General features: G+C 39.2%; 1 protein-coding gene across 3 annotated transcripts; it reads right to left on the bottom strand.

Moving 5' to 3' along the window:
* Positions 1 to 485: 485 nt before the first annotated feature.
* On the bottom strand, positions 486 to 16493 carry LOC129323355 (uncharacterized). Of its 3 annotated transcripts, XR_008596455.1 has the most exons (3): positions 11458 to 13630; positions 3191 to 3242; positions 486 to 791 (listed from the first exon to the last, which is right to left on the bottom strand). XR_008596455.1 is itself a non-coding variant. In XM_054969885.1 (2 exons), exon 2 carries the CDS (start codon positions 12466 to 12468, stop codon positions 11488 to 11490), a length of 981 nt encoding a protein of 326 aa, XP_054825860.1. In that variant the 5' UTR covers positions 12469 to 12645; positions 16434 to 16493; the 3' UTR covers positions 11177 to 11487. The 3 variants fall into 3 exon arrangements, 2 of the variants coding, with proteins under 2 accessions (XP_054825860.1, XP_054825859.1); XM_054969885.1 differs by lacking the exons at positions 486 to 791; positions 3191 to 3242 and adding an exon at positions 16434 to 16493 and having other exon boundaries at positions 11177 to 12645; XM_054969884.1 differs by lacking the exons at positions 486 to 791; positions 3191 to 3242 and having other exon boundaries at positions 11177 to 12645; positions 13224 to 13630.
* Positions 16494 to 27393: the final 10900 nt, after the last annotated feature.

Here is a 27393-nt window from a genome sequence, read left to right as displayed (position 1 = left end):
GCAGGGGCTGTAAAACCGAGATATTCCACCGGGCCTTCAGCTGAGTGCCAGCGGGTGCCCTCCTTCTTCCATCTAAGACTACCACTTCTTCTGGGGCTGCCCTCGGCCATCTGCTATGCCCATATACAGACTCCCAATATTTGTCTAAATAGTCTGCTCCTGGACTATTTTAATGATTTTTTAAAAATTATTGTTGGTTTTATGTTTTTGTGATTTTAATGTATTTTTTAATGTTGTTAGCCGCCCTGAGCCCATTTGTGGGGAGGGCGGGGTATAAATTGAATTAAATAAATAAATTTGTAAGCCACTATAGACCACAAGGCAAGATGAGATATAAATATTTTAATAAATAAGTATGTGAAAATTCTGTATGTATATACCTATTCGCGCTACCAGGTATTGGCTTGTTGAAATTATGAATGTACATGTCGGAACCAGCCTCTATAACTTACAGTCTTGACTTTATAAAGATTGTGGTAGGATTTTGCACACTTTATAAAGTGCACAGTGACTTTTTCCTTCAGAGGTGACTTTACTAGCAGGAGAAAAATGATTCTTGCTTACTATAGCTTTCCAAGGCTAATTTACAAATCCTTCTAGCACAGTGAAAGGTGATGGCCTTCAATTCCATAATTCACACTTTAGATATTTCAGCCAGAGGACTGTTGAAAGAAAGGTCACATGGCCCTTTTAGAAAGGTTGGCACACATATGTTTGATGTGACAATTCTGTTTCAGTTCATTCTTCTGAAAATATTGCAGTCAGCACTGCAGAGCTGAGACACTGGAAGCCTGTAAAAGCAAAAAAGTGATGTTCTTAGTGACTTTTAACAGAAAGATAAAATTGAGTGTTTTAAGTATTTAGTTATATTATTTACATCCCACTTTGTAACCATAAGAGCAAAATCAATAATCCATTCACAGCCAGTACTACAAACAGCAAAAACAGAACTGAAGCACTAAGACTAGCAAAAAAAAATGGAAACTTCAGTATGAGATCAGATAAACATCACATTATTTAACAGCAGAAAAAGCAATATAAAAAAGACTGGGTATTAAACTGGGACCTTCTGCATGGCTCTTCCACTCAGCCATGGCCAGGGCACCATTATTTATTAATGTATGATATTTAAATCCTGCCTCTGTTTCTTCATGGAATTCACAATGGCATGTATAGGATTCTCGGGAGATCTCACAAGCAGGCATCAACCAGACCCAGGATGCTGGATGATGTGCCATCCAAAGTATGCTGAGAAATATTACACTGACTCTCATTTGGGGGGGAATTATTTTTTGATTAACCTCTTTACCTACTATTGTCTAAAACTTTAGGCAACATTTTCTGTCATCACAAGGGTAATAACAACACTCTTCAAATATGAAGACATAAAGGAAATAAAGTGCTTTGAATTCCAATAACACCACCACCAACAACAACATTCGATTTATATACTGCCCTTCAGGACAACTTAATGCCCACTCAGTGGTTTACAAAGTATGCTATTATTATCCCCACAACAATCACCTTGTGAAGTGGGTGGGACTGAGAGGGCTCCAGAGAGCCGTGACTAGCCCAAGGTCACCCAGCTGGCTTCAAGTGGAGGAGTGGGGAATCAAACCCGGTTCTCCAGATTGGAGTCCCGCACTCTTAACCACTACACCAAACTGGCCCTCACACCAAACTGGCCAAGAAGCATGAGCAGGAACTCCACTTATGGAATGGATCATTCCACCTCTTTCAGCCTTCTGCATCCCTTTGTGCACCCGGAAGCTGGTTCTGAAAGTTGAAGAATAACATGGAATGCGGCCCGGGTGCTGCATCTAATGGGAATCAGATGGAAATCATGGACCCCACTCTACCCCTTGAGCCGATGTGCCTCCTGCTTGCACAAGGTGGCCTTGGGATCCCACCCAATAAAAACAAAGTATAGCAGAATTTAGAAAGAAGTAAGGTGAAAAATAAAATAAAAGCAGCACTGTTCTTTAGAAAACTTGAACCAAGATAAGCTTTGGATCTTTCCACCTAAAAATGGTGTTGCATATATAGTTCTAAATCCAGGTTCTTCTTTGACTGTATGTGCAATTGTGCATCCTGTTGTTGTATAGGATGATCAAATTTGAGCTTGTGCATTTATGTATGAACACATGCATAAACTTTGAACTGACTGCTTATTAAATTGTAGCTGTAAAGGTAATTTATCAAATACATTATCAGTGCCTGTTGCAACAGGCTAAGGTGGCAAAGTCCCCTCCCCCACATAGGTCGTTATGTAACTTACAAAACAAGAGACCCCACCTGGTTCAATTATGCTTCAATTTTACATGCTTGGGTGGAGATAAATGGCATTCCTAATCCTACACTCCGTGGCACGTTGAGAACTCCATTCAGGAGGCCTACTTGTGACAGTGACGTTGCTTTTAATAATTTAATAGTTCATGCTTATCGGTTATTTCCTTTAGCTCTATTAAGCTTCTAGGAGAACAGCTATCTCACACTTTAACTGTAAGGCAGATCTCTTAAGGCAGGCAGATAGCATCATGAATTTAATTCAATAAAAGCTTAATATAAGTTTACAGTGTGGACGGGAGGATTGGATCACTTTATTATTATTATTATCCAATTAAAGGGCAATGCAGATTCATTAAACCAAACAAGATTTTGAAGTCGATGTTGGTAGGTTGCATGTTACATTTGTGTCAACAATGGTCTGTAGAGTGTAATCAATATCATATGCACATTTGCTTGGGAATATGTTCTGTGGAATTCAGTGGGATTTTATTCCAAGCAAACAAAAAGGAGTCAGTGTGGTATTATGGAATTGGACCAGGATGTGGGATACCAAGATTTAAATCAGAGGTCATCTATGAAAGTCAGAGTGTGACTTTGAGCCAATCAGTCTCTCCGTCAGCCTAATCTAGTATAAAATTGTTGTGAGAATGAAATGGAAGAAGAGAACTTTGAGTACTTGCAGGAAGGGCAGGATAACAACGTAATCAAGTAGAAAATCCTCATGGATGTATCTAATAGTAAAATGAAAGAGGTGTAGGTATTCACCAACAAAAACAATGACAAGCCTGTGTATGTACAAATGATGTCGCCAAAGGTTGGAATCCAGAGAGGAGAATAACTCTTGCATAAGGAAATATTTTTATCTGTCCCCATCTTTCATCAGATCTCTGAAAAACCATACCTGATGCCTATGGGACCCTCTGGAATGGCAAGGACTTCAACATGAAAAACCTCTGTAGAAAGAAGGAGTTGTCAGAAATTGCTCCATTATAGCTCACGTTCTGTTTGCATAAGAGTGGGTGGAATTTCTGCTGTTTGCCCATTCCTAGAGTAGCCCCCTATCAATATCCCACACTATTCTAGAGGATCCAGATGGAGAGGAACAGCTCTTTGTGGGGCAAGAAGTGAAGGAGAAGTAGAAAGAATGGTGAAGGGAGAAGATATCCCTTCCGTGAACAAAATTCCACTCTAGATCCAACCCAAAGATCTGGAAAAAGAGTACCAGTGTTCCACATATGCTCATGCAAGGTTCACACAATACTATAATATATTGGTTCTAAGGCTGTTCTCATGCCTCTGCCTGTAGCAGATACAGACTACCACCAAACTGGATATAGCATTACTTTACTGAACAGATAGAATCACCACTACAAGTAAGAGGGACTTTTATCTTCAGTCCCTATGATTGTGTGGCATGGTGATAAAGTTGGCAGTAGGGCAATGAGATCCCTTTTGAGGCATCCTCTTGATAGACAAAGATCCAATTTATTGCAAAAATAGAAGAAATAAATATAATTTGGGAAACAAAAGAATGCACATCTAAATTTTAGGGTATGTTCACATGGAAATTCCCTCTCGCTTGACCTGCTGCTTTAGCATTAAACTGGAAATGTTGCAAGATACCTTCTCTCCTCCTTCCCCTTTCCCCATTCCTAGGTCCCTGATCCTCTGTCCCTTTGGAGCTGAGAGCCAAACTAAACATGTTGGCATTCTTATGGTCACCATGAGAATGCCATCACCATTTAAAGTAATTTTAAGATGCCACTAGGACTTGATCCTGATTGGGCCCATGGTGTGGAGCTCTTCATCGCCACTCTGTCTTTTCAAGTGCCAAAACAGCCTCAGGGCGGTAGAGCAGGCAGAGCTCTGCATCACGCAAAAGTGGAGACTGATCACAACCGGGAGAGTCTTCTGGACGGACAAATGTAATGTTCCCAAGGTTCTTTGACCTAGGATGATGGGGGTTCTATGGCATTTATATTTCATGTTGGCAAGGTTAGGGAAAAGGAGTTTTATCTCCTACATGTTATGAATTGTTCCAAAGATTTTGGTTTTATCTGCTTACTGCGTATGTTTTCAAATGTGTACTGCAATCCTTCTTGGGAAGGTAGCATGGTTGGAAGATGGACTATATATTCAATAAAAAAAAGCAAATAAAATCCTGCATCATAAATTGGGTCATGTAGATAATGCCAGTATGCCACCTCTTTAGCAAGCAGCAGCCAAGTGGGCAGCCTGATGCAAACGGTTCCCTAACTGTTGCCTTAGAACTCATTTATACAAGCAATTAAAACATACCAATGTAAATAATTTACATCTTAACTTTTTTTTAATAAGATGGCAGTTCCCCAACCTTGGTCCACTTTTCTTAGGACTAACTTTCCATGTATCCTTTTTTAGAATTCTTGTCCTTATTTGAAAAGAAACTGGAGACAGCTGAAAGTGGTTCAACCAAAAGATGTCACTTCCGATGGCGCACATGTGCTCCCGTTGTTACCTCTGTTCAAACCAGTTTTACAGGCTGTTGGAACAATATGTAAAGCAGCAAAATCTATTTGCCAGTGGTGAAAGTGAGTTAATTATATGGTGCTCTCTCTTTCGCCACCTTCAACTCTCTTAAGAAAAAAATGAAAACTTGTCCTCCTGAGCCTACGTTGCAGATGCTGTCATCCAGCACTTGAAACATGAACTCTCATTACCATTCCCCTAAGTTCTATCAGTGACAGGCAATACATTTCCTAACAGCGTCAATGCAGCTGTTTATCAGTGTGACAGGGAACAGAAAGGAACTACATGCATTATAGGCATTTGACAAAACTTCTCTTTGATGAACTGATAAAGTGTTTGTTACTTTTCAGTTCAAGATGGCATCTAGTTCTGTCAGGGTCTTTTTTTAAACACAGTGTTGTCACGGTATAGTTAAGAATTTCTTAACTCTGTGCTACCATCTTCTAAAACAAGCTCAGCTATCCAGTTAAATTGATATGACTGGTCAAAGGATGCTAGATAAAACATCTGCACCAGACAGATCCAGGAACTGCAGTCCTAATTACTGTATCAAAATCATTACTTGAGACACGGTGATATTATTAGACATTTTGGCATCTGAAATACCTCTTCCCCTCCACAGCATAAAATATCTACTAAAACTAATGGCAAACAGTACCCTGTTTTGGCTTAAAGCCACTCACCCCCTTCCATTTATTCTACTTTTCTCTTGTGTTTCTGATAACATGGTCAGAACTTATACATCTCTGCAGTGGGATGTATACATTCCAGGAAAGACACAGGAGTTTCCAAGTTGGATAGTACACTATGACAGTGATTCCCATAAATACTATGGTGCAAGCCAATGTTTCCCGAAGCTCACTTGCTTCTTCCCAGAACAAAAAGCCTATTCTATTTTCCCTCTGCCACACTGGAGTAAGAGATGCTTCAAAAAATCCCTTTGAGCCCAGAGGGAGCACCCAATTATATGCGGACACTTGGCTTGGAACCTCCTTTTGCACAACTTTTCAATATTTTGTGATTGTATACACAGTTTTATTCCATATAGCAGCCATTTTGTGATTGGTCCCACCCACTCCATGGAAGCCATTTTGTTGTGGCCGCTTGTTCTCAAAATTCCAGGCTCAATGAGCTTGGGGACTTCAGCACTCCAGCAATATAAAAGTGGTAGTGAAGGTCACTCATATTTCTTTCTCCATTTCAGTTTTATGACAGAATTCAAAAGGCACCAAGGCATTTGTCTAAAAAAACTTATGTGAATGTCATGATAGGAAAAGGTAATTTCCTTCAAACTGCCTATTCTAATGGCTTACTTTTTTTTTTTGAGTTTAAATAATTTTATTAAACCTTTGTTGCAACATATAATTTACAATCATAAACATCAATCCAGATCAAGACAAAAATTCCATGTACAATGCATTATTAACCTTGTATTTTTGAGAATTAACATTAACATAATCTTCTGATGACTCGAGTATATTGTTAGATTAATAGAATGAAAGGAAATCATTGTGTGTTATAACTTGAAAAATTTTTGAGTTGGGCTGCAGATTATGTTCTTCTATATATTCCAAGAAAGGGAGCCATTTATCAATAAAACCGGTATTTTCTGTGAAATGTTCTGCATTTTGTATGTCGTTACTTATTTTTTCTAGAATAAAATGGTTCCAAACTTTTGAGAACCAAGTCTCAATTGTTGGCAATCTCTTAGATTTCCATACTGTCGCAATAGTGCTTTTAGCTGCAATAAAAAGTGAGTCAATAAGTTCCTTTCTAATTTTGGGTATGCACAGAGTTCCCCATATGTCTAAAAAAATTATTTTCGGATCAAAAGGGAGTACATAATTAGTAATATCTTTAATTTTCATTAGAACCTCCTCCCAGAATTGTCTGATTTTTATACATTCCCACCAACAGTGGGCAAAGGTTCCCTCCTCACCGCAATCTTTCCAACATTTAGGGGACGATTTGGCTGACATTAGTGCTAATTTTTTGGGAGTTAAGTACCATCTATGTATCACTTTGAATGTTTGGAGCCTAGTTACAATAACTTTTGAGGTAAATATGTTGGATGACCAAATGTCATTCCAAGTTTCTAAGGACTGTTCAATTAAACAGTCCTTATTCCAGCTATTTTGGCAACTTAGGCATTTATTCTCCATTGTGTTTAATAGAATTTTGTACAATTTAGCTATCATCCCTTTTTTTTGTTGTGAGGATGAGTTCAAAATTTGTTCAAATTCTGTCAGAGGTTCTTTCATGATGTTCCTTAGTTTTATTTTCTCTGCCATGTGTGAGAGTTGTAAGTAGCTAAACCATTGTAATTTCTGTTTTATTTTTCCCTCTATCTCTAGCTTCCTTAATAGTCCTGATTGTGTGGCAATGTCTATTAGTCTAGTAACTTTGGCCTGTCGCAATATTTGGATGAGTGACCACTCCCACCCCTGTGGGGACCATTCTTGATTTATAAATGTCGAGAATCTAGACAGTTTTGGGACAATTTTGATCTTAATTTGGTCCCACGTCTTTAGTATAGACGATATCACAAAACTGATTTTAATACTTTGTGGTCTATTTTTTGGATTATCCCAAATTATGTCTGCGATGTCATAGTGATTTAAAGATGATTGTGTGATCTTAATCCAATCTGGCCGGGGAGAGTTAGATGTCAATTGCAAGAGGTTGACCAATCTTGCTGCTGATGGATATAATGCTAAGTCTGGGTAATTGAAACCTCCGTTTACTGATTTCCTCCTCATAGTGTTAAACGCAATTCTCGAGTGTTTGTTTTGCCAGAGGAACTTATTAAGTAGTATTTGCCATTGAGCTATTAGTGATCTGTTGATGGTGAGAGGGATCGCTCTAAATACGTAAAGAAATTTCGGTAGTATAAAAGCTTTTATCAAATGAAATCTGTCATACCACGTGAGTTTTAATTTATTCCAATTAATAATGTCTGATTTAATTTGGTTTGTTAACTTGAGGTGGTTCAATTTTATCAGTTCATTTTATTTAGGGGAGATATTAACGCCTAGATAGGTTAAGTGTGATGGTGACCACTGAAAACTGTACAGTTTATTTATTTGTTGGATCATTTTGTTATGGATATTAATGGCAAGGTAATATGATTTTGTTTGGTTAATTATTAATCCTGAGATTGCTCCAAAATTTGTGAGTAGAGATGAGAGATAGGACAGTGAATTTATTGGATCAGTCATATATATCAACATGTCGTCCGCAAACAAGCTGATTTTGAATTCTGTGAAATTAACCTTTATCCCCTTTATCTGGTTGTTTTCTCTGAGAACTGTTGCGAAGGGTTCTAGAGCAAGTGCAAATAAGAGGGGAGATAGGGGACAACCTTGCCTTGTGCCTCTTTTGATGTAAATGGTTTCTGAATGCATAGCGTTTACCTTAATGTTTGCTGTTGGTTGGTGGTAAATTGCTCTGATTAAGTTTAAATTTTTTTTTCCAAATTCCATGTATGACAGTGTTTTTAAGAGGTATGATAGTTCTACCGAGTCGAAAGCTTTTTTGACATCTAGTGAAAGTAAAATAGCTTCCATGCTGTTGTGAGTACAATGATCTATAAGGTTTAATGATCTATAAATGTTATCTGTAATGTCTCTTTTTGGTATGAATCCTGATTGGTCTGTATGTATGTAGTTGGATATAAATGTATTTAAACGATTCACTATGATGGAGGTGAAGATTTTATAATCATGGTTAAGCAATGAAATGGGACAGTAGGATGCTGCTTTCAGGGGGTCTTTTCCCTGTTTGTGAAGTACAATAATGTCAGCTCTCTCCCAAGTAGGTGGCATTTTACCCTTGTCTAAAATTGAGTTGGCCAAGTTAGTTAGGTGTGTTGCTAATAAATTTGTGTATTTTTTAAAAAATTCTGCCGGGTAGCCATCCGTCCCTGTGGCTTTATTATTTTTAGCATTTTTTATTGCATTTGTTGTTTCCTGAATAGTGATGGGTTTGTCAAGAAGAGTTCGGTGTGTTTCCTCTAATTTCTTAAGACTTTTTATTGATTTTAGAAAATGGATTATTTTAGCTTGGTCAGGGTTATTTGAAGAGTATAGTCGCGTATAAAAGTCTTTAAAAACCTTGAGAATTGATTCTGATTTATACTGTATTACGTTTTTACTGTTATAGATTCTATTAATATTATTTTGTGATCTTCTTTGTTTTACTTTGTTTGCTAAAATACGGAGCATTTTAGGCGAGTTGGACCAGTGAGCCTGCTTAACAGCTAACAGTTGTTTATATATCGTATGGCTTTCTAAGGTTTCTAAAAATTTTCTTTGTGTTAGAAGTTCTGTGTATATTTTTTTACTGCCTGTTAGTTTATGTTTGGTTTCTAAAGCTTTAATATTACTAGTTAACTCTTGTTTTTGTTTTAATTTTTCTCTATTGATTTTAGCCGTAAGGGCTATTATGTGGCCTCTGGTCACTGTTTTAATTGTGTCCCAAAGTATGTGCTCTCCAATTTCTTTAGATATGTTTTCTGCAATAGCTGTTTCTATTATTTTCCCAATTTCTTTAGATGTGACTTGATTAAATAATAAGTGCTTTGGTAGGCACCATTGTCTGCTGTTCTCTGTTTTATCACCTAGATTAAATGTCATTGTTACCCATGCATGGTCTGAGATTGTATTACTTCCTATTTCAATTTCCTCTACTTTATCTATAGTGGTATTGGAGTTTAATATGTAGTCTATTCTTGTATACGTATTGTGTCTTTGTGAAAAATATGTGAAGTCCTTTTCTCCTTCGTGGTAGTACCTCCATGTGTCTATTGATATTTTTTTAGAATAGCTGCTAGTTTTGTTGTTTTATGTATATTTTTTGGGTGAGGCTTATTGAAGTTCAATTTGTCTAATTGATGTTTTATTATATAGTTTAAGTCTCCTCCAATTATCAGATCTCCTTCCTGGAAATTAGTTAATTTCTGCAATATTTCCTCTATAAAATCTAATTGATTTGTATTAGGAGCATATAACGAGGCTAGAGTAATTTTGTGTTCCCCTATTTTCCCTTTAACGAAGATATATCTACCTTTTTTGTCTTTGAGAGTTTTTGTTTGTTGGAATTGTATATTTTTTGCTATAAGGATGGCTACGCCCCTTGATTTGGAATTACCAGTTGCATGGTATTGTGCTTGTAGCCACCTAGCTTTCAATGAATCAGTATTGTTATGCCGCAAGTGGGTCTCCTGCAGAAAAATAATTTGCGCTCTAGTATGGGCTAAATTCGAGATCACTCTCCTTCTTTTAATTGGGTTTCCCAAACCTCTGACATTGAAAGTTAAAACTTTGATTTTAGAACACATTTCTGTTTTGGATTGTAGTAATTACTTATGACTAACTCTTATTTTATTATTATTATTGATATATCACTCTGGGGCTTCCAATTTGGCTTTATTTTTTATTTTATCTTATTTTCTCTCACTTTTTTTTTTTTTTTAGCAATCTGAGTTGCACTATAATTTGAATTTTCCCAGTTAAGTGCAATGTTCACTATGATACCGGTTTTTTTGATTGGCCCACTGCATGAAAAACAAAAAACAATACAATATCTAGGTCTTCTTTCTTTCTCTCTTTTTTTCCCCCCCTCCCTCTTCTCTTTCTTTTCTCTTTAGACAGTATAAAGGCTAACTGAGTTGGACTTAAAAGATCAATCAATTTTAATATTGTAGCACCACTTGTGGTTTCTTAATAAAGTCTTGTAGTATAGTTATTAAATAGTTGTTACTGGTATCACAATATTTTCCTAATATGCTGTTTCAAGATGTTATATTTAGACCACACCCTTCAAATCGATATATAGGTAATATAAATTCAGTTCTTTTCTTTCTCTTTATAACATAAACTTTTCAGATTTTAAAGTTCAAACCAGTTAAACCAAATATATCCCACCAGCTCCTAGTCTGGTTCAATTCCTTTCTATATATACACCTTTTACTATTATTCTTTCCTCCTTTTATAACTTTTCCTACTACTATCTTCTTTCCTTCTTGGTTTCTATCGTCATTGCAATCTTTAACCTGTTATATATTTGTCCTATTCCCCTCCACCACCCTATAGCCACCCCAACCCCCCTCCCTTTTCTTCACACCCCTCCCTCCCCTCCTATGTCGATAAGCTAAAGCAATGAACTATATTTTTATTATTCTTGTTATTTTCTCTCTTTTTTATTAATTTTTTATTTTTATTTGTTTATTTTTTATTTGTTTATTATTATTATTTATTATTTTTTTATTATTGCTAAAATTATTAACTATATAAATCTGGTTAATATATGCAGCTAATTAACTAATCCCGCTTCCTCCCCTTTCCCCCTTACCTTCCTCCCTCCCTCCCTAAAACCCCTTTATACTATAGTGAATTAAAAATAACACTGTTGATTATAAAGCCAAAATACCGTTTCCCTGTTAAGATTTATTCAAGTTTAGCTCTCTCAAACTGATGAGTTAACTTCACTCACCGGTTGTGGAAATCAACCTCCCTCCTCGTCCACTTATGAGAGCTAAATAAATCTGTGTGAGCTATGTTGAGAACCCCCCCTCCCCCAAAAAAACCTCTGAGTTTTACCTCTATTTACAAATACACTACTTCATATACTAACAAACTACCATGCTGATGAACATTTTACCTATTCGTTGAGGAGCAACGATAGGGAAAATTAAGTGTCTCTGATGGGGATCTTGCTCCCTTTCTGTGGAGATAGTAGATCAGAAGATTTTCTTTTTTGGTTTTGCTTGTTCGTCTCCATTGGTGTTTCAAGCCCGACTGCGTTTAAAAGCTCTAGTCCCGTGTCGACATCCGTTGCTATATACTTTTTGCCTTGGTGAAAGACCATAAGTTTGCATTGGTCCAGCCATTTATATCTTCTATTCGCTCTTTGCAGAGTCTCCGAAATTGGTTTGAGTTCTCTTCTTTTGGCTAGCACTTCCTTTGGAAGATCAGCGAAAATATATATCAGTTTGCCTTCACATTTGAACGATCCTCTTGCTCTGGCTTCTTCCATTATCTTCTTTCTTGTCCTTTGATCTGGTATCTCGATAATTATATCTCTCGGGCGATCTTTATTTTTATTTTGGTGATAAGGTCCCACTCGATAAGTTTTTGTGATGTAGGGATAGACTCCTTCTTCCAGCTTTAATTGCTTAGCTAGCCAGTTGGCAATAAAGCTTGTGAGATCTGTATTGTACGTGAGTAGTTCATCTATCCCCCTTATTTTAATCTGATTTTGTCTGGCATTTAATTCGAGTTTCATTAGTCTGTCTTGTTGTTCTATGATTGTTTTTTGCATGTCGTTAATGTCCTGTTGTGACTTCACACTCACTTCCATAGCTTTATCGGCCTTATGATTAACCGATTGTAAATCGCGTTTTATGTCTGCGAGTTGTGTTGTAATTGGGCTTATTAGTTTGGCCATTTGCTCTATAATATCTTGTTTTAATTGTATTAGTTGGGGATCCAAATAGTTTTCTGGTTGGCCTACCTCCGCCGCGCCTTCATTTGCGACGAGTTCCGCCATTTTATTTTTCTCCGTGTTGCTGCGTTCCTTCCCCGTCGACTCTCCTGAAGCCGCGAAAAATGTTTGTAGGTTTTTCACCGTTTTCAAGTTGTTTTTCTTTTTCTTGATGGGGTTTGTAAGCATTATTTTCTTTGATTTATTTCCCCTCGTAGTGTTTGTTGGTGAGGCTTTGGGATCGGGAGGGTCGGAGCGTTCTCAACATGCGTCCATTCCTCTCCGCTGCGACGCCACGCCCCCCGTCCTAATGGCTTACTTTTAGTCTTCAGCCAGAAATATACGACACAAATTACTCTTTGGTTCCTAGTAGAATGCAAACAAGCACTTGAGTCAGGATAGTGAGTAAGAAAGAATTTCTTGAACGGAACCAGAATAAAATCCTAAAGTGACTGTAAGGTAGGGTTTTTCTGGAGCAGGAAGAATATCTTAAATAATCAACAAGATTATTTTTTTAAAATAAATATATTATTACTAAAGAGGTGGCATTAAACATTAACACCATTAACATTTTAATCCCTAAAACAGATTGTTGGTCAGGAAGGATAGTGTAGGGTAGAAGAGCAGCTGCAGCCTCAAAATTTTGTATACAAATCCACCATACACGTCACTCATGCTTAACTTCTTGTAGCCATAAATGAAGGCTCTACTGGAATAGCCCCAAGCAGACGTTAACTGCATCCATGAGCAACTGTAGCATATACATGGAGACATATGTAACCCCCAAAGTCCCGAGGACCAGGTTCAATGTCTAGAGATAGGTTTACCAATTCAAAATATAAATCTAATTTATTTAAATATAGCAGAACACAACTATGAAAACATTCCCAAAGTTATCAATACTGGATCAGTAACCAGTGACCCCAGAGCAGAGTCCTACTCACAATCCCTTGCTAAAGTGCGCAGCTATGCCTGGAACAGTCCCAAATATCCAGGCCTTGCCACAGCAGGACTCTTTTTGTGAAGACGCTGTCTGAATCCTGGAGCTTGCCTGTTGCCCTAGGAGTAGTTTCCCTTTTCTCCTAGCAAGATGAGGACAAGTTCAGCTGCCAGCAATTCCTGCTCTTTGCTCTTGTTTGCTTCATCAGCTCTTCCCAGCTACTGCTGGTCTCCCAGAGAGAACGGTTCAGCTCTCCCAGCTTGCAGTTTCAGCTCTATGATCTTCTTAGCTCCAAAGTTTGGAAACAAGCTTTGCCTTCCAAAAAGCAGCACTTCCAAAAAGCAGCAGCTTCATCTCTCTTCTCTCTCTCCCTCCAGTCTTTCCAGCTAGCCTAGTCCTGTATTATACCACCTCTCGTAGTCATGGTGACCTCTTTTTTTATACACATGCCCTATGAACCTTTGCTAAACATGCAAATTAATATAATACAGTTCAGTTATCTGCTAGTCTGGTCTATCTATGTTTCTGCAGTCTATTAATCAGACCTAGGTTCTAGGCCCCAAACCCTTTTTCCAGTACAGGTTTACACATAAGTATGATTGAAGCATCCCAGTTTGGGATTTTTGCCTTTCTAATGATTGAGTAGGTGCTTAAAATATCTTGCATTATTTTTAAAAAACCCAAGCCTTGATTTTTCTAAACTACTTTGCTACTAGAGGGCATATCTGTAAACTCTGTGTGTGATCGTGTTTAATTATGAACCTTGTGTAGGAAAAAAAAAACATTATTGGGGTAAACATAACTGGATTATTTCAAATTATAAAGACCCTCTACTTTTTCCTGTAGTTATTGTTGGTGGGAATTGCTACACACGTGCATAAATAGTTAGTCTAAGAGCAGAACCACAAGTGACAAAAGGCACAGGTTGGACACTTGTCAGCTTCCCTCAAGTTTTGATGGGAAATGTAGGCATCCTGGTCTTGCAGCTTCGCTCTCTGACTGCTGTCCAATGGACTTTTCAACTGTCACTTGTCCAACATTCTGCCAAGCGGCCTACATTTCCCATCAAAACTTGAGGGAAGCTGACAAGTGTCCAATCTGTGCCTTTTGTCACTTGTGGTTCTGCTCAAAGTTAAACTTCTTTGCCAAATTATGCCTTTCAACAACTGATTCGTTTTTGCTACTTCTCAGCATTTCAAATATATTAATCCTTATCAGGGAACTCCAGGTCTGTGAATGTATCATATGGCATTAGACTTACTATGAAACTGATTCAGCAAAAAGAATGCATACAAAAATTAGGAACTTTCATATTTAAGTAATTAATGTTTTTGTATATGTATGGTGAGCTGATAATTAATTACATTGCAGCCAATATGTTCACACAATTAATAGCTTTTCTAGGAAAAACGGAGGTTTTAATTTTCATTCCTAGTATTTTAGAGATGAAATCTCTAATACACAATAAATATCTCAAACTGTAGAAACATCTTTATGAGAGGAAGGGGATGGAGCCACCTTATAGTATGAGAACACTTTAGATAGCTGAAGATGATGCAAAAGTGTAAAAAACAAAACACCACTAACTTTTTCATTTAGACATTTAGAGGTAGCCAATGAGGAGCAAGATCCCTCTAGCTCATGCCAAGTCAGTTTTTTTTTAAAAAAAGCATTTTCCAGGAAAATCCAGAAAAATCAACCCAGAGGCAACCCCCCACTTCCTACAGGTTCCCCCTTCCTCTTTCTTAAGCAGACTTACATATACCACTGGTGGAGAAAGCTCACAGAAACAGCTCATCATTAACGTTTAAATGGGTCCGAGCATGCTCAGAGGGACATTTTCTTGTTGGGTTTCCTGACAATAGAGACGTGTGTGTTACGTGCTATCAAGTTGCTTCTAGATCATGGTGCCCCTATGAATTAACAACCTCCAAATGTTCTATTATTAATAGCCTTGCTCATATCTTGCAAACTGGAAGCTGTGGCTTCCTTGTGTGGAAATAAGTTAACTTTTCATGGTATGGAGAACTAGTTTGGTGTAGTGGTTAAGAGCAGTAGGACTGTAATCTGGAGAACCGGGTTTGATTCCCCACTCCTCCACTTGTAGCCAGCTGGATGACCTTGGGTCAGTCACAGCACTTCCAGGGCTCTCTCCACCCCACCTACCTCACAGGGTGATTGTTGTGGGGATAATAATAACATACTTTGTAAACTGCTCTGAGTGAGTGTTAAGTTGTCCTTATAATATCATGTTAAGCCTCTGTTAAAGGGACAAGACATTCCCCCTGCCCAAATCTGTATTAAAGAGACAGGACATCGGACAACCCTAATAGAAAACTACAACTCCTTGGCACCCTGTCAGAAACCTGTGCAGTTGAACATGCTCAGAAATGCTCTAGATTTACCTCGAAAGGCCTACATGTCCTCCCTGATTATAAAGAAAATGCAGTCAAGGAAAATACAACAAGACATTAGCACTCACTGAAAAACTAGATGATGGCCAGGGGCCATGGTCAAAACTGATATATGTCATGTATAACTTTTAAAAGCCTTCTGATTCAGTCTGTGTGTCACTACTAGTACTCTGGGGGGATCAGTCAACTTTTTGCCTTCAGCAATGTAATTTCAGACTGAATGTGTTTTTTCAGCAATAGGAAAAAATGTAGTACTTGAAAAAATGTAGTACGTTTCCCCTCTATGGCTCCTAACAATATTTATTATTACACAAGGATGGAGGCTTCCATCTGCAAGGAAGAAATAGAGTTTGTGGCAAATAAAAAGGGTTTTGCTTTGCAAAATTTAACACAGCAAGCATGACCAGAACTAAATATAATCAAGGAAGTTGTAAATTGCCATAGGGGCCCTGATGGTGGAAAGGCTGGAAGAAGTGGAATAAATAATGGATAAATTCTCCGTGAACTGATCTTGGTATCTATTAAATAGCTAGGCAGATTCAGTCTTACACAGTTTCTTGACAGCTGATGAATGGCCCTATGCTTATTTCATTGCCTGCAATTATAACTTTGTAAAACCTGGGCTTAGAGAAATCTTCATCCACCATGGCAACACACTAACCTATTTCAACGTGATTGACAGCTTCAGATAAGCTCTGGATCAATGAGAACATTGCAGGGGGAAGTTCTCCAGCCCAATAAAAAGAAATACACGTTTTGTTCCCATGTCAACCAGATATATGCTAGAATTGATTTTTTACCTCTTGATGTCAAAAATAATTCAGTCTTCTCACCTAGAGATGATCTCAGTCTCGTCTAACCACACAAGGGCTGATTTCTAGCATTACTTTACAGTCAATAATTTTAGGAGACAGTTAATGAATAATTGCACTCTCTTTCAACAGCCTGATTGTGTCTTTTAGAACTTAGACTGTCGTCTTTGCACTTCAGTCTAATTGAGATCAGTTCCCTTTGCTCATGTGTGCAAGGAGCTTGTGAAAGGGAATTAGCTTTGTAGCTGAGCTTCCTCAAGTTCAAGAAAGGTCCCAGTTGTAACCAAGATAAATACAACAGATGATTTGGGTAAAAGTGGCTAGTCACGACTGTATATCAGTGGTAAGAGGATGTTTGTGAGCCTCATAATTGTGTATCCAAAATTATCATAACAGATTCATTAGGAGAGCCAATCTTCCACAGACTGAAGGAGTCCCATATGTCACCACCAGAGCTGTCAACCAACATCTGTCTCTGTTATGCTGTTCAGCTCACTGTCCAGACATTATCAAAGCAGTTCAGTTCTATTGCCTCTCTCTTCTGTTTCTCCCTTCTATAGTTTCTTCAGAATATCACCCCAAGATTGTTCCTGTGCAGGGTTTTTTTTCAGGGAGAACGTGGGGCAATGGAGTTCCAGCACCTCTTGAAAATATTCGGCAATAGTGCTTGAAAATAATACTATTTCAAAGAATCCCATGTGTTTCTTCCTCATTTTCTTCTTGAGAGTTCTGCCACCTCTTTTCCCAGAAAAAAACCCTGTGCCTGTGTATACAGATTTTGATCCAGGGATAGGAGGCCTAGATGTAAAGGCCATGTATGTGCAACGCCCCCCCCTTCCTCAGTAACTAGAAGGCTATAGAAGCAGAGAACCAGAAGGTGTGGGTTTCTCTGGAACAGGGAGCTCAGAGAGTTTCATAACATGTAGCCATGTTACTCATGAATGTCTGCCCTGCTCCACCGTCTTGATTGTATTCTCTAAAATGCTTGCTGTCTCTAGGAGTTCAACATTTCTAATTTCTAATAGTAAACCTAATGATTCAGGGTAATTATTAACTCCTGTGACTAATCCACCTCCTCCCATAGCTCTACCCCTCCAGTATGACATTTTCTTCTCTGAACAGCTGTGAAGAATGTATGGGAGAAAAGGCTATTTTGTTTTTTACAAGGCTTGGTGTAAACCAAAAACCAGTATCTTGGGAAGTGGGAGCTTAGATACCTTTCTGTAACTAATGAAGGCAGGATTTCTCAGCCTAGCAAGATATTTAATGGAGCACTTACTTCTGTGTTTCATGAAAGGGTTTCCCTTTTTGCAGAACGGTTTATCCAGTATTGATTGTTACTGACTTATTCCCCAGGGGATGACACTGTTTTTATGCTCCTCCATATTCTCGTTTGTGTTATTATCATTTGGGTTCACAATAAAGTTGTAGCCTCATTTCTGTGAGCAATTGAACAATGTACAAACCATTCTGATCAGGTGGAATTAACAGAACACTACCTAGTCTGTGAGGCTACATTGGCATAAAGCCATGAGGAACATCTCAGTGGGTGATCCTAAGTAGATTCCCTTGGGTCTCCTTTGTAGGGAAGCTTTAATAGATGGAAGGACGATGAAAGGGAGAGTTCCCTAATGCCACCTTTTGAGCACGTTTCCACTGCACAATATAAAAAACTGAAGGAGCAACACAGAGCATGAAAAGGGAAATTTGGACAGAAATCGATAAGGCAAGAATAATAGAGCAGCCAGTGGTAAAGGAGGGCAGAAGTAGAGTAGATGCAGATTTCCTTGGCTGCTTCCGCATGGGGACTGGAGAAGGGGCAGAAGCATCAGGAAGTGGGCTGGAACAGTGTCTACACACCCCATTCCTATGCCACTCTCTGTATTCTCTAAAATTTGTTGCCATTGTTACTTGTTGGATTCTAATCCAAAACTCTAAACAGTATGTCATGCTCCCTCTTTCTGCAAGAGGTGGCAGCTGGTTGTTCTCTGGCCAACAGCTGCAACACCCTAGCTAAGATGTTTTTTCGAGGAGGGAATTTAACCCCTCTAGCAGTCTGTGATCCTTTGGCTCCTGAAAGAGTCCAGAGTGCCATTCACTTCAACTCTGTATTTGCAGTGCAACTTGGAGTACTCTGCCCCACCATCCTTGTTCTTGCTAAAATCTGCTTTTTCCCCCTTCTCCAGAAATGTATGTTTTTATAGCAGTTCTTGAGAGAACACACATTTACTTAAAAAATTAGTTTTAGGTTTGATTCTTGAAATAAATAGCTGCCATTTCTGAATGTCAAGCTGTGTCAATCAAGAAATACTCACTCTCACACCACTATTAAAAGTACAGCCCTCATGTCCTCCTTTGCCCTTGACTCTGTTAGGAGTCCAGATAACAACCAATGGCTAAATGGGAGACACTAGTGACTGAGCAGCATTACTTAGGACTATTATTTATTTATTTATTTATTTATTTATTTATTTATTTATTTATTTATTTATTTATTTATTTATTTATTTATTTATATCATTTATAGTCCACCTTTCTCACTGAGACTCAAGGTGGATTACACAGTACAAGCTTAGCATAATCAACATTTCCGTACAGTATCAAGTACATTTCCATACAGTGTCAAGGACATTTCCATAAACAATGCCATAGGGTAAATAGATACAGGTTTAAAAAGACATAGCATTAGCAAGAATCCAATACAAAGTAGAAGAAAATACTGGAACAGAAGTCTATGGTCCCTAACTCATTAGCGAAGCATCTGAGACCCCATCCCTACAATATAGTCTTCCCGTTTGAGTAAAAAGCCTTTTTGAATAATTCAGTTTTGCATCATTTGTTGAAAGCCAGGAGAGTGGGGGCTCTCCTGACCTCAGGTTGGCCATTCCACAGGGTAGGGGCCACCACAGAGAAAGCCCATGTATGGGCTGCTGTTGATTTTGCCCATGTGCAGGCTGGCACCTTCAGGAGATCCTGATCAGATGAGCAAAGCTGCCATAGAGGAACATAGGGAGGGAGGCAGTCTCACAGGTATGCTGTACCAAAGGCATGAAGAGCTTTGTATGTAATAACCAATACCTTAAACTGAGCATAGTAACTGATAGGTAGCCAATGAAGTGACTGTAGGATGGGAGTGATACTCATGCTCCTGCTCGCTCCTGGTAACAGTTGAGCTGCAGCATTTTGCTCTAATTGGAGCCTTCTAGTTAGCTTAGATGGGAGACCTATGTACAGTATAATGCATTACAATAGTCAAGCCTTGATGTTACCATAGCATGGATCCAGGTGGCCAGGTCGGCCATGTTGAGATAAGAGGCCATCTTCTAGGCAAGAGTTAGGTTGTCAAAATAATTTTTTGCCACTGCCTTAACTTGTTTTTCTAGTAGTAGCGTGGGATCCAGTGTAACTCCTAGGCTCTTAACTGATTCAGCAATGGTCAAACAAACTCTATTGAAAGTGGGGAGTACAGATTCGGTTTCGTTTTCCCGGCCATGTCGGACGCTCCTCTCCGCAGGTCCGGGAGGAAGCGGCCGAGCAGCCTGACCGGGAGGTTGACCTGCGAGGGTTAACCCCCAGGACTCCCAGTTAGGGGGCCAGGGTCCGGAGCGCTGCGGGAAGAGCCCCCTGAAGCTGATCCAGGGGGTAAATTGCCTGTTTGCTCCTATGGAGGCTGGCAGACTTGCGCAGCACATCGCGTGCTGCCGGGCCATGGAGAACGGCAACAAGCAGATTTAAGGTGAAAGCCTGTAAGTAAGCGGATCCCTTCTGTTATTCTAAGCGTATGCGAAGGATTGGTGGGAGTTGAAGCTAAAGAAGGTTCGGAAATCTTCCCCTTCATTGAGTTTTGGAACCTAGTTGGTGGACTCCCCCCCCCTAAGATGGCGACGAAATAGCAGAGCCCCGCGGTGGGCAAATCGGTTTCAGCTGCGTTGCTGGGGAAGGGAGAGACTCTTGAAGAGGTGGTTAAATGGTCGGTCATTGAAGCTATGAAGCCCTTTGTTGACAAGCTAAATGAAATCAGACAAAAGGTCAGCTCAGTTGAAAATGAAGTGAAAACCATTAAAGAGGTAGCGCTCGAAGCAGAGAAATCTGCCCGGGAAAATGCAACACTCATGAGAGCTACAAATAAAGAAGTAAAGCTTCTGAAGAATCAATTGATAGGACTACAAGTGGATCGTGCTCAGACAGTGGTCGAATCCACATTACTCATTCTAAGTCGCATGTTCCCCGCATTCCCCACGCAATCCCGAGTGCCGGTCACATTACCTCATTAAACAGATGCATTTCATTTGCATTTCTCCCGAATATGTGGTCACAGGTTTTCAACGGGAGTTTCACGGTGGCCATGAACGGGCCAACGTGCAATTTACGTGGTTTTTTTAAAAAACCACCCCCCTTTGTGTCTCTCCGGCCGTTCCGAGAGTTCCTATTGGCTGATTCAACTTGCAAGTGCTCCGTAGTCTGCAAAAGACTGTTTTTGACTTCATAGCATTGGATTTATTGATTATGCTGTTTCTGAATCAAATCTGGTAGTTTGAAAAATCATTTTGGGGTGAATCCATCCTCAGAACGGACTCATGAAACTTCCTTTTTAACTGTTTTTTATTTTTTTAATTTTATATTACTGTAATATCGAAATTATGAAATATCGAAATGACACTCCAAGGAAGTGAAACTTCAGTAAAATTCAGGCACTGAACTGTCCTGCATAGGAAATGCCCACAAAAGCTTCCCACATGCTTCCAAATTTCCAAAAAAGAAACGCGAGAGAGCCATCAGTGCTGTGGGGGAAAGAGAGGCATCATTATCTTCAATGATGTTTCTTTATAAGGCAAGATCGAAATAACGGAAAAGTGCGCTCAAAAAAATTTTAAAAAATGGGTGGGAAAAAAAGGTCCCGCCCAAAAAAGCGGTTTTCGAGCGGCTGTGTGACCGGAGGGACGCGCGAGAAAGATGGATTGGAAGCAGGAATGTGACCGAAGAGGGGAAAATCGCGGATTGGAGGCAAACAGAAGATATCCGATAAACATGCGGGTAATGGGTGAATGTGGATTCGACCATTATTACGTTTACAGAATGTGAAGGAGGGGGAAAGTGAAAATTTAAAGGATTTGGTGTCAGAACTTTTGGCGTCATTCGCAAAGGCAACTAAAGAAGAGGTAAAAAGCGATATTCTGGAAGTCCGTCGGACATCTTCAAAATATGCAACGAAGCGGCAGCTGCCTCGCGAGATTATTATTGATTTTTCATCTAAGAAGACTCGGGACACCATCTTATACAATTCGATTAATGTGGATTTGGACTTTCTGGGCAACAAGGTTAAGATACTGAAGGACGTTCCATTTTTAGCTCGGAAAAGAAGATTCAAATACAAAAGGTTTGCAGCTCTTCTGAGAAAGCGTGACATAAAATATAAATGGTTATTTCCAGAAGGCATCTGGTTTAGATATAAAGACCAAGCCTACAAGATAACATCAGAAGTACAGCTGAGGGATTTTGTGCTTAATCATCAAGAGTTCCAGTAAGAAGATGATTCAGAATCTGGAGGGGGGAGTGGGGAGGAGGGAGTGAGCGCAGCTAGTGTAGCTGTTCAGAGAGAATTGAGACCGAGACGCAGGGGGGGGAGGAAGAAGACCTGATCCTGACTGTAGTTTGTATTTTATAAGATCTGCCAATCTAATAGCATATGAGAAAGTTTAACTTTAAAGAACTGTATTATGAAGGGAATTCAATACTTGTAGTTGTAGTTTCTGTTCTTATGTTGTTTTTTACCTTTCCCCTTGTTTCCTTTTTCCTTTTTCTGTTTGTAGTTTGGTTGTAGTCTGGATGTTAGTAATTAAAAATAAAAAATATTATTAAAAAAAGAAAAAGAAAGTGGGGAGTACAATATCCTTCAAGATCTTTGCCTTCCCAACAAGCATCACTTCAGTCTTGTCTGGGTTCAATTTCAGCTTGCTGTTTTTCAACCATTTCACCACAGCTGTCAGGCAGCGATCTAAGATTTCTACTGCATCCTGTGGGGACCTAGATAGCGAGATATAGAGCGAAATGAGACTAGGACGAAATTAGGACTCTGCTTTTGCCATATATCATGCTTATACTACATAATTCAAGAGTATGCTGCAGGAAAACATGCATACTCTGGGAGGAGTGCAGTATTTTGTATACACAAATGGCTACCCCCAACTTCCAACCACATCGTCATTTGCACTTTAATGAGAAAGGGGAGGGGACAGCCAACATGTGGGTGTTTCTGAATATTTTTAATACATGTGTTTTCCCCACCCATATGAAACATTTAACTACTTTGTTCATGAGAACCTGTTAGTGTTATTATAATTTTTTAATAGTTACTAGTTCTCTCTTTCCTTTGGGAGGAGAAATCTTTTACAGACCCTCCCAGTTAAAGAGCAAACATTTAGCTTTCCTCTTTGAATGCACCCTAGGTTTTCTTTCTGAGAATCCTTTCAAGAGATTATGTTTATTTCCTGGGGATACATTTCTGCTCATGACTGGCAGGTCAGCATTGTTCTCTTTCAGGTTTAAAGAAAAAAATATAAGCTGCTGGATTTCTTGATTTGCTAGTGGCATCCCAAATTTACTGTCAGACTGAACATAAAGAACAACCATGGAAACATAGGATATACCGCTGAGAACTCTGTACAGTCATGACACCACTGCTTCTTTTTGGTTACTACTGTTTAATTATCAACAGGTAAGAAAGCATTACTTAAAAAACTACACAGGTTTTTAGTAATCTCAGCTTATATGTTATTAATAGGAAGATTTGTGACTTAGTGGCAGCATTTTGATTTGCATATGCAAACATCCAGGTTTAACTTCTGAAATCCCAAGTTAAAAGATCTCAGTAACAAATGTTGGGAAAGATCGCTGCTTGGAGACCTCGGAGAGCCACGCCCCACGAATATAGTAAACAATACAGAGCTAGAAAATCTGATTCTTTTTCTCATTACAAAGCATCTCTATATGTTCCAACAATGATAAGCCATTATATTTTCTGATCTTTAGTTAGAGTCCTCTTGTCTCATTAAGTCTCAAAGCAGATTATCTTAAATCAAGATCAGTCTTGATTTTATCTTAAATCAAGATCATTCATTCTCCTTGAATGAAATATATGGGAAGGATATTTTAAAAGCTTCCAAGCTGGCACATGTTAAAATCCTCCTAATTAAATGTAGAGCAAGAATAGTTAGGATGTCCAGGAGAAATGTCCTTCCATTTGGAGGCATATTGGGTTTCAAAGCAGCCTTGGCCTCTCTTTTTCTACAAAGCTTGAAATCATCCCTGCTGAATGCTATCACAGGTAAATGAAAAAGAAGCTGTCCTCTACTAAAGTACTGCTAGCACAGCATCCTGATTGCTACTTCCATCTTTGTGTAAATGCCATTTTTTTCTGCACGAGCCGTTAGAATCCTCTCCAAGAGAAAATGTGCTTCCTCACACTTGTAATGTCTTACTCTGAAGCAATTTGAAAACTGATAAAAACATCTGTTATTGCTTTGATGAAGCACATCATGGTTTTAGAGGTCTTTTGACCTTTTTGCCTTTTCTTTATATTACACTAAGGTCTAAACAACATTGGGTGGCTATACTTTCTCTGTGACCAAGGCCTCTGGCATTTATTGTGCAGAGTCGATCGTGTCACTTTCCTCTGCATAAAACTGAGACGTGCAGCATCGTGGAATCATGAAAACCTTTTATGCGCCATCCTGATCCAGATAATTTGGCTTTTAGGGCACAATTAAATTCATTAAGCTGAAAGGTTTTTTTCTCTCTCCATATTTTTGCTATCCAGTAGTGCAATCCAATACATTTTTACTCAATATGTGTAGGATTGCAACTTAAAATAGTAAAGTCAAAATAATTGAAAATATGCCTTCAGTCCAGCAAGTACTCCAACGTATAAGTGAAATAAAAAGCAATATACAATTAAATGAAATGCTTAGCACAGTAGCATACCTACTGTGAGCATACTTAACAGGCATCTTTTAGAACTTGGAATAATGTCTAATGAAATGTTCTCTCCTCGTTCCACCTCTGCAAAATCTTTCTTCCTGAATTGAAAGATTAGCAGCACTATACAAACTCAAATAGTTCTTGCTGTTTCAGAAATCAGCGCAGTCCTACACACTGGGTTAGAAGGATAGAACCCTGCTTCGGACTGAACTGCAAATTGTCTGTCTTCTTTCAACATACCTAGGAAATAATGGGTACAGTGATGCCATTTTTAAAAAAAATAAGCATATCCATTGGTGGTTGTCAGTGCTTTGAAGCATATGTAATAGTACCTAAGCATATGAAACTGGCTTCTCATGTATCCACTCCATAATACTTCAACATAGGTGCTTATGTTAGTAACATTCTTTAACTGTTTGTACGCTGTTTGATAGATAAATATCCAGAAAAACTCCACTACCGGGCCAATAACACCAGTGTGTTGTCAATGCTGCTGGGTTTGAAATTACTTTCTAGGTAATTTCAGGTGGGTAGCTGTTTTAGACTGTAGCATTAGTAGTAGAAGAACAAAATATGAGTCCTATAGCACCTTAAAGATCAACAAAATTTTATAGGGTCAAAGCTCTCTTTGTCAGATAGTGACAATACTTGATATTGTAGTTTTCAAACTAGCCGTTAAAGCAGCATTAAGTTTTAACAGTGGCCGATTCCGCACGGCTTACCTGAAGCTGGAACGTTGTGGGATGTTGCGGAACATGCTTGCAAAAACGCGAAAGATCACGTTTTCTCACGTGAGTTTTATGCGATGTTACGCAAAACTCAAGCGAGAAAACGCGATCTTTCGCGTTTTTGCCGGCATGTTCTGCAACCTCCCGGCTTCAGGTAAGCCGTGTGGAATTGGCCCTTTCCTTTGTTAAGCTATGTCCTAATTATTTTATTTCAAATATGCCATTTTCCTATTTTTCACTTTCTACCTATCTTAACACCTATCTAGAACTTTCTTCAGCATCTTATTTTGTCCTAGTCTGGTCTCCTCACAAATCAGACTATCATCTGTATAACATGCAACATCACTTGGTGTTGTGGGACAGACAGGGCTCAGCAGTAGTAGGGGCTCCTCGGGAGAAGAGAAGCCCTATGTAACAAGCCCTGAACCAGCAAGAACTGGCAAGCAGGATGATGAGCCACAGGCTTGGCAGAGTTCACAGCCAGCAGCTGATGCAGAGCCACCAATGACGTCTGGCCCTGATGCAGAAGGTGAAACTCAGTTGGTTGTTTCCAGCCCTCCGGTGTCACCCACAGCCTTGGAGCGCCGGAGATGGAGACTAAGAACTGAGCTACAGGAGAGATGACAAAGCACATGTCTCCTGGCCCAACGCCAGCTCTTGCTGATAGCAATGATGTGTAGCCAAAGAATAACTCCCAAACAGCAGACTGCCAGCATGACGCTGTAGCAGACAGCTATAAAACCCAGACAAGGAATAATGTTAGGCGTGGGAGCCACAAGTCACAATCTCTCTGACTCAGTGACCACTGCATTGGATTTTGCATTGTTTCTGTGACTCTCTGGATTGGCCCCTGACTCTGTCTGTGCCTAGCCCTGGGACCCACCCATGGACGACTCTTGGGACTCCTGACCTTGCGATTCGGACTGACCCTCGGATCAGACATCTGACGGACTCTGTGCTTTGACCTAGGATCGGACCTTTGACTACACTGCTTAAGTTGGTGCTCTTGCCTTACTTGCTCTGATGGCACAACCTACGCCACCCCAGCCCAATCCGTGACACTAAGACAGTCAAAACTCTGTTGAGGCATTCTTAGGTAAATCTCTGCTGATGCAGACATACCAAGTAGCACATCTAGTAAAATATTACACATCAAAATGTGTATTGATTAATTGTATACATCTTTGCAGTCCAATTGATTTGCCAAAATCGTGCAAACTTTATAAAAAGTGGGACACATATTTCTTAAGGATGGTCCACTCTAAGAACGACTTCAAAAAGGCAGTTGCTCCTCTACATTTTAGTTTTCTGCGGGAGTTTCCCAGAACTGCTTTGCTCCACATTCTCACTGAAAGAAATCTTTTGTTTCTACTATCATTACAATAATATCATAACATGGAGCTAATTGGTAATTCTAATTACCAATTATAATTACGTCAATTTGGTGTAGTGGTTAAGACTGTAGGTCTCTAATCTGGAGAGCCAGGTTTGATTCCCCACTCCTCCACTTGAAGCCAGCTGGGTGACTTTGGGCTAGTCACAGCTTTCCGGAGCTCTCTCAGCCCCACCTACCTCACAGGGTGTTTGTTGTGGGGATAATAATGGCATACTTTGTAAATCGCTCTGAGTAGGCATTAAGTTGTTCTGAAGGGTGGCATACAAATTGAATGCTGTTATTGTTGTTGTTGTTGTTAATAATAATAATTTAGTAAAGGCTCAACTGCAGGAGATAAATATAGCCAATCAAATAGTGTGGAGAAATGCCCTCCACCCTAGAATTCATTCCAAAACCTTTCAAGGTTTGGCGCTATACCTCCCTACGCTCCAAAAAGGAATCTGAGATACGTACTAGTGGCAAACTGAAAACTACAATTTTCCACACGCTGTTAAAGAGACAGCCCACTCACCGAACTGTGGCCTTTTTTCCCACTCACTCCATACGTCTCCAATTTCAAAGCAGAAGCAGGCAATTTGGCTTCCATCTTTTTGACGTCTTTTAGCCGGCACAGGAAAGTGTGGGAAATTCCATTCTCAGAAAAGACGCTTAAACACTAGAGTACCTAGTACTCTAGTGTTTAAGATATGATAATGGACCTAGCTGGAAGAGAATAAAAGGCCTGATAGGTGGAAAATCTCATCTAAGAGGAACAGAAATAAGGGACACAAAATGCTAGATAGTATCTCTTCCTGGGGGAAAACAGGAAAAGAAGGTCTGACCCCAACATGGGTGGGGACAAAGAGGA

Source organism: Eublepharis macularius, chromosome 2 (assembly GCF_028583425.1).
Source record: "Eublepharis macularius isolate TG4126 chromosome 2, MPM_Emac_v1.0, whole genome shotgun sequence".
NCBI classification, from domain to species: domain Eukaryota; kingdom Metazoa; phylum Chordata; class Lepidosauria; order Squamata; family Eublepharidae; genus Eublepharis; species Eublepharis macularius.
This window is presented reverse-complemented; position numbering and strand designations above follow the sequence as displayed.

Bases quoted from the DNA above. Each gene is read 5' to 3' on its own strand.
- LOC129323355 (XM_054969885.1), bottom strand. From the start codon at position 12,468: ATGCTTACAAACCCCATCAAGAAAAAGAAAAACAACTTGAAAACGGTG.